The sequence below is a fragment of the Histoplasma capsulatum genome, genomic scaffold, assembly GCF_000149585.1.
Source record: "Histoplasma capsulatum NAm1 scaffold_6 genomic scaffold, whole genome shotgun sequence".
Taxonomy (NCBI): Eukaryota; Fungi; Ascomycota; class Eurotiomycetes; order Onygenales; family Ajellomycetaceae; genus Histoplasma; species Histoplasma mississippiense.
In genome coordinates, this window is record NW_001813977.1 from 1,324,202 (window position 1) to 1,330,716 (window position 6,515).

The following is a 6,515-nucleotide window of genomic DNA, read 5'->3' on the forward strand; positions in this document are numbered from 1 at the left end:
CACTGTAGGGAAGAATACTTGAACCCATTTGACTGAATGGGAGGTGTTGCATCAAGGCAAATATCCATAGGCGATAGTCCTTGATTGCCTCTTTGAGCCCTGTCCAAATTGTAGTTTGGGATTGTTGGTCAACAGTATCGCTGACAATGCGACGGTGAGCAAGCTCGCGTTCCTTCAGAGTCAGCCATCTGGTATTTAGTGGGTCATCTGGGAGTGTGAATGCTGATCCAAAAGCAACCAGAAAGGTGGTGATTCCTAGTAAAATGAAGAGCCACTGCCATCCTTTGATGCCAGACCGCCCATCCATTCCTGCAAATATCCCGGCAGCGATTAAACCAGCAAATGCGGTGGCTAGTATGTTACCAGTGTAAAGGATGCAAATCCGGGTAGCAATCTCCTTACGTGTATAGAAGATTGATAGCAAATATAGCGCACCAGGATAATACGGAGCCTCCAGGACACCAAGAAAGAAGCGTGTTAGTAAAAGCCCTTTGAAATCCTTTGCTAAAGCTGTCAGGCCAGAAGCAATGGCCCAGAGAGCCATGAAGAATGATATGTAATACGATGGCTTAGTCCGTGTGAGGTACATGTTCGAAGGTATCTGCCCAATCAAGTATCCCACGGTGAGGATAGAAATGCATGTGTTGTATTCTGGGAAAATCTGTGAGCAAATGATACAATAAAATGGAACTAGCTGTCTTACCGCTCCCCTTGAGATTGAGATCCTGCTCGAGATCATCTACGCGGGCGAGGGCTATCGCGCGGCAACGTAAGTCTGAGTTCTACCAGGGGCGATCTATCGTCCAAACCCTCTTGCTTCTGAGCTTGATACTAAGGATCAAAAAACTTGCCAATTGCGTTTCGATCGAGGTAGTTAAGCCAGTACATAACCCAAAGAGTTGGCTGAGATGTAAGATATATTAGCAGTTTTGTGTGTTGTAGCCAAGATATGTGTTTATTACCATTATCCATTTGTCTAGTTTCCTGACAAGATCGACTTCATCCTGGTTTGATGTTGTTCTTGCGCCAGAATAGTCGATATTGATGATTTCCAATTCATGTATAAGGGTATTATCGGCAATATACCCTTGTTGCCCTCTCGAGGACCCTTTCTCAACGTCTGCGTCTTTTGCCATCTCAAAAAAAAAAAAAAAAATAAAAATAAAAATAAATAAAAATAAAAATAAAAGGATGTAACTTATTTTGATAGGAACAAAGTTTCATGAATTCAATAGCCGACAGGATTGCTCAAAGATTTGGCGATTCCAGGAATATGTAGGCATATTCAGCCCATAAAAGCCCTGAATGAATGCTCGTCACTTATCGTTTGCCCTCCGGGCACTCCATAAGTATGAATGCATTTTGCATAAGAACATAAGAGAATAGGACACAAAAATATAATATTTCCATTACGGAACGAACAAATGTTTGCAGAAATCATAATTGGAACGCATTAAACTTCACCGTGATAGAGATTGGAGTTAAGCTGTTGACGGATGGAGTGTGAGGAGTCTGGAACACAATTGATTTGAACCGACGGCTAGAATGAGTGTAGTGTAATTAGTGCTAGAACAGTTTTTGTCACACATAAAAAGTGGCACAACGAGAGATATTCCTAATTCGACAGAGCCACGGAAACAAATCGTCCGGAAAATAGCGTCAATGCAGGCAACCAAGAATATGTCCTAAGTAATAAATTTCGTGTTTCTGTGGCACCAGTTGTGAGGATAAAGCGTGGCCGAATTTTCTGGAAGGTCTTTGAGCCATGAAAGTATATGTAAGGTGATTTTCGCCTTGTGGTAGGTAGGGTAGATAGAGCATGCCAAATTGTATTAGAGAAGCATCCGAGCGCGGATGGTTCTAGGTCCATCCGCGTACATCCGGCGTTTCTTTTCTGACTTGGAAACAATTTCATTACTATATCTTCGTAACCAACTGGAGGGACCAGAGAACATCTGATGCAAGCTTGGGAGTGAAGTTTGGTATATCCAGCCTGCCACAATTCATTGGAAAGTGAACCGCTGCGCACATCGGAAAGGCTTCCGAATATGCTACGCACCTGTGGAACGCATGGGAAGTTGCCAAAATAGGTGACACCCAAAGTGATATTGTCATAATATCATTCCCATGAGCCCCTGTGCGCAATGAGAGAATTGTTGACAGATTGCTTTGAGGGCTGTCCAGGGTGAATGTTAATGGACTGTTGTTGTTCTACACTGATGTTTCGTGGCAGATGCAGAGCGAATCGGTTAGCTATGATCCCTTTACGTTCACCAAGGGGGTGGGATTGTCAGGGGCGTGGGCGCTGACAGAAATTTTTCGCCATTGGAAGAGTAGATTCAGAAATAGCACAATGAGTGAATGGTGTAATCCCTTGCGGGAAATTTGCTGCAGCTGCCTGTTTCGTACGTCAACACGACATCTTGGATATAAGACCAGGAATATTGCTAATCAATAACGAGGTTTCGGTTCTAAGATATTTGAATCGTGGATTGATGCAGCCCTCGTTTGGCTCACGGGGGGCTGGGCCTGCTATCGATTTCATTCCTAGACCAAGGTAAAAGCCGAAATGGTATAGATAAGTTTTCGGAGGCTGCGGGGTGGGCCTGATATCGAAATGATCCTTGCCAAATGGCATAGTAAAATGAAGCATTGGCAACAACGCTTGAGCAGACAATTTCAATGGATGCCCACTGCAGTCTCGCCAAATTATAGTTCCTCCCGTTAGCATCTGATACGTTCTAATGTCCAATTCTCCGAACAGATGGAATACGTACTAGAGAACGTGTTGACTGAGCCACCGATTGACTCAATATAAGAGGCAGCCGCGTAACCGTAATTGCAACAACCAATATTCCGACTAGGAACAAAAGGGTTAATTGCAACTTTCTATACAGGAATTAGAAAAATTAAACGATATTGGAGTTCTTCAATAGGTCATGAACTTCAGTACCTACGCTTGAAAATCAAGGGATGTCATTCTCCAGAGCATTGGGATGGGGAAAAGAATCAAAGCAAGATCGGTTGCGATATTCAAGGTGCCCATTGTGAGCAAATCAGCCATGCCTTTCCGACATGGATCTAAATTGGGGTAACAGGTTTAGATATGACCTAAAATGGGCCAGGTCCGATGATGTCAATTTCGAGTCCACTTACGGTGCAGGTGTTCATGACTCCAAAACCTACATGGAAGCTATTATCAGTATGGTTTATCCAATAATTGAGAGAGTGGACGTCTTACATGTACAATGGCTGACATTCAAACAATGTCGCTACCAGGGTAGCAAAGAAAGTTGACACAATGAAAGCCCGCAGGAACTGGAGAGAGTAATGGACTTTGTTGGATCCAGTTTCCAGTCTCTTGTAGAATCGTAGCAAGCAAAGTTTCATGGACCAGAGACTGAAATAAGACAAACATTAGAGGATATAAATAGAATTTAAACCATCTTTCCACTTACTAATATCTTGCCCAGGTCCAGTAAATTCAATATCCAGCTAGATGAAGAGGAAGGGAAAGAAAACTCACAAAAGAGCATAGAATACGCGACCGACCAAGAGGAGTTTTTGTGATAACGCTTGGTCATCTCTTGACGGAGAGAGTCTCAGACCAAAAACCCTGATCATAGCAACAGTACGACATATGAGGGGGAATAATGCGAATGCCATCCAGCTATCGTCGGGGCCCCATGATCGATTTGAAGACTTGATCATATCGCACTTTGCGAGCAATCGGTAGCCACATCGAAATAGAATTTGAAGAGAACTGAGCACAACACAAACGACTATCTGTGTGGCTTCTGAAGTCCATCTCATTGACGTTGCTGGAAAGAGGCTCGAGAAGCAAGAAAAACTGATATCTGGCTCTGTGCATTGCCTTGGACAAGCTTCAGTTCAGCACCCAACAACTCGAGAATGAATGAATAATGGATATCTGAGTACGCAAAACAGGGCACATCGGAAACAGAAAATGGTTGGATTTTTCAAGAGCTGGAGTTTTCTATTGTTTTTTCAACCCGGGTATAGCCCTGCACTTAGTGTATTCGTTTCCACAAAGGCAGAACAGAAACGCGATTGGTAATCGGCAGGTTGTCAATAGTCACTTCATACAGTACTCATGTCAAAAACAATGGTGGTGAATTTTCTCCCTTTAAAGGTCCCGCGACAGTTTCGGTTGAACATCCTGGAGGACACCCAACGAGTTGCCATCTCTCAAACAAGTCTTCGTTCAATGGGTTCAGGGGTTGGAGACAATTTTAGATTACTCCCGCAAAGCAAAGTACAGGCGCATATAAAATGTGCTGCCACATCCCGAACTTGAGCACGAAACGTTGTAATGTCGCGAGGAACAACTCCGAAGCTGCATTGGAGGGTTGCTGTCCAACATGGCTGGCTGCCGAAGGATGTTGTTATATTGTGGTGCAAAACCAGGGTTCACCGTAGAAAAACACTGCGTATTGGCGCATGTTCAAATCCGTGTATATTCAATACGACACGCCAACTCGGTGATCGCCATCAAATGAGATTATATGTTTTGAGAGAACAAAACAGCTAGAAGTTTACATTGTACTCGTGTTACTTACCAGTCGGCAAAGCCCCAAACACTTTGGGCCCAAACACTTTGGGTGGGTTTAGGGGCTTGATATCTAAAACTGAGCTAGGCATCAAGACCCCATAATCTATGGTGTAAGGACCAGGTTTATTTGGGTTTGAGTATTGAGGTTTCCATTTAAATTTTCTAGTGCGTGCAAAGACTTGTGTTCTTACGCCTCTCTCTATTCTATATATCATATGCAGAACTTCTTTCCAGGTGAACATACAGTGTATGATAATGAAACTGTTATAACATTCGAGGCGGCTCTTACACAATACCGCACACCATTTCAACTACACGCAGGTATTCCAGTATTTTCATTGATTCACTTAAATATTAGTGCCGCTAACTCAAGATTATCCTGACGTGAATGCTAAATTTGTGTATGATTGATACCAATCTCTATATCAACCTACGCGGCGTTTCCAAGAACACCGCACGAGGCAGATATTTCTATATCCGCGTATGTAGCGTAAAGGTGGACACGCATGCAATACGCCCCAAAACAAAAACATTGGGCCAAATCGCTGTAGGACCCACGGACAACCCTTCTGGGATGGCTTCTGTACCCGAGCGGACGAAGCCAATGGAGTGAGCATGCAAGGAGCCCCTGCTGTTGCTTCGCAAGAAGGATTATTTCATGGTCCGTCCCCTCACAAAGCCGTAACGTTGCTGCACATCCAAGACATGACAAAAATGCCACTCGCCACCACGCCAATCCTACTATACTAATTTCGAGCCTCAGACAGTACTATGACCAGGCAAAAACCGGCCCAATCGTGCGAGATGCGGATGACACTGATTGCGCAATGCCATGTAGCCAGCAATGATGGATGTGGTGAACAATTGTTCAGCAGAATAATGGATGTTGGGAGCGTGAAGGTTCTTGATAAGACCTGCAAGAATAGCACTACAACAACCGACATCCACACAAAATGCCATGGCTTGCACTGGTGGTAGAGATGTAGGTGGACTTGACGAGATGAAAGGCACCAGCGCATAGGCGAGAGGGAATATCGGGAATTGTACCCATGCCAATGATCCCTATAATCTATAATCGATGTTGCGAGGCCTACACTTTGTAGTAGCATTCCAGAGCCTCCTGTGAAAATGAACAGAAAATTTCTGCGGTGGGCTCGAGAGATCTGCCGTATCTAGCGTGGTGTGGACAGATAAAGAAGCCAGCAATTGTTAAATACTCTATGGGGTAGAAATTTTCGGGCTAGAATCCACAAGTCCAGTCGGTTCGTTTCTCCTTTTTCCCCAACTCACGCCATCTGGAAATCGAAAAATGCTTGCGCCAATGGCGTCCACAAAACGTTCGACGCCCTGATTCTGCAAGACGGGAGTACGCCCCTATGCTGGCGTGTATTGTTCATACTCTCCTCAGGTTCATATTCATGAGTATTTTCCGCTAGATCTTTAGGCAAATCCACAGAACATTCTGAATCTTGGAAATCAGGCCTGGAATATTGATATGAAGGATGAGAAGAAGCCCAGTGGCCGGGAGATTACCCCCAGGAGCTGGCATATGAGCCCTAGCTTTCGCCGACTTTGTGCTAGAGTAATCGTTCCTTCTGGGCAAGGTTGCGTACCCCTTCAACATGGTTCAGGTAGATCTGTTTCCCCTTGTTGGGAAAATCGCCTGTGAAGCATATGTCGAAGAATTTCTGAAGCATGGGGTAGTACATGCCGGCTGCCCAGCTGTAGTTGGAAGTGAGCCGATGTTCCAGATCGGTGGCACGCCACCAGATACTTTTCATGACGGAGGTATTCCATGAATCAACGCCCCGAGTGATGAGGAGAGCTTTGGCGTTTGAATGTGCCTCCATGAGCTCCTTTGCCAAGGCGCAGGCAGGTCAGTCGCAGACAGCTTGTATGTTGAATTACCTGAGTTTTCGATATCGTGTATCTATGGCCCTGG

General features: G+C 44.6%; 4 protein-coding genes across 4 annotated transcripts; 2 read left to right on the forward strand and 2 right to left on the reverse strand.

The window, feature by feature from the left end:
- Positions 1–263: 263 nt before the first annotated feature.
- Positions 264–1,619, forward strand: HCAG_06720 (conserved hypothetical protein; the record flags this gene model as incomplete). The annotated part of the gene is made up of 8 exons (XM_001539065.1): positions 264–354; positions 574–583; positions 695–769; positions 928–931; positions 981–1,007; positions 1,211–1,275; positions 1,435–1,503; positions 1,556–1,619. The coding sequence occupies 8 exons, from the start codon at positions 264–266 to the stop codon at positions 1,617–1,619; spliced, it is 405 nt and encodes a 134-aa protein (XP_001539115.1).
- A 1,060-nt stretch (positions 1,620–2,679) lies between these two features.
- HCAG_06721 (predicted protein) lies at positions 2,680–3,711 on the reverse strand (the record flags this gene model as incomplete). Its single annotated transcript, XM_001539066.1, has 5 exons — positions 2,680–2,693; positions 2,778–2,860; positions 2,958–3,081; positions 3,157–3,182; positions 3,527–3,711. 5 exons carry the CDS (start codon positions 3,709–3,711, stop codon positions 2,680–2,682), a joined length of 432 nt encoding a protein of 143 aa, XP_001539116.1.
- Positions 3,712–4,976: 1,265 nt separating this feature from the next.
- On the forward strand, positions 4,977–5,551 carry HCAG_06722 (predicted protein; the record flags this gene model as incomplete). The annotated part of the gene is made up of 2 exons (XM_001539067.1): positions 4,977–5,182; positions 5,353–5,551. 2 exons carry the CDS (start codon positions 4,977–4,979, stop codon positions 5,549–5,551), a joined length of 405 nt encoding a protein of 134 aa, XP_001539117.1.
- A 599-nt stretch (positions 5,552–6,150) lies between these two features.
- Positions 6,151–6,423, reverse strand: HCAG_06723 (predicted protein; the record flags this gene model as incomplete). Its single annotated transcript, XM_001539068.1, has 1 exon — positions 6,151–6,423. One exon carries the CDS (start codon positions 6,421–6,423, stop codon positions 6,151–6,153), a length of 273 nt encoding a protein of 90 aa, XP_001539118.1.
- Positions 6,424–6,515: the final 92 nt, after the last annotated feature.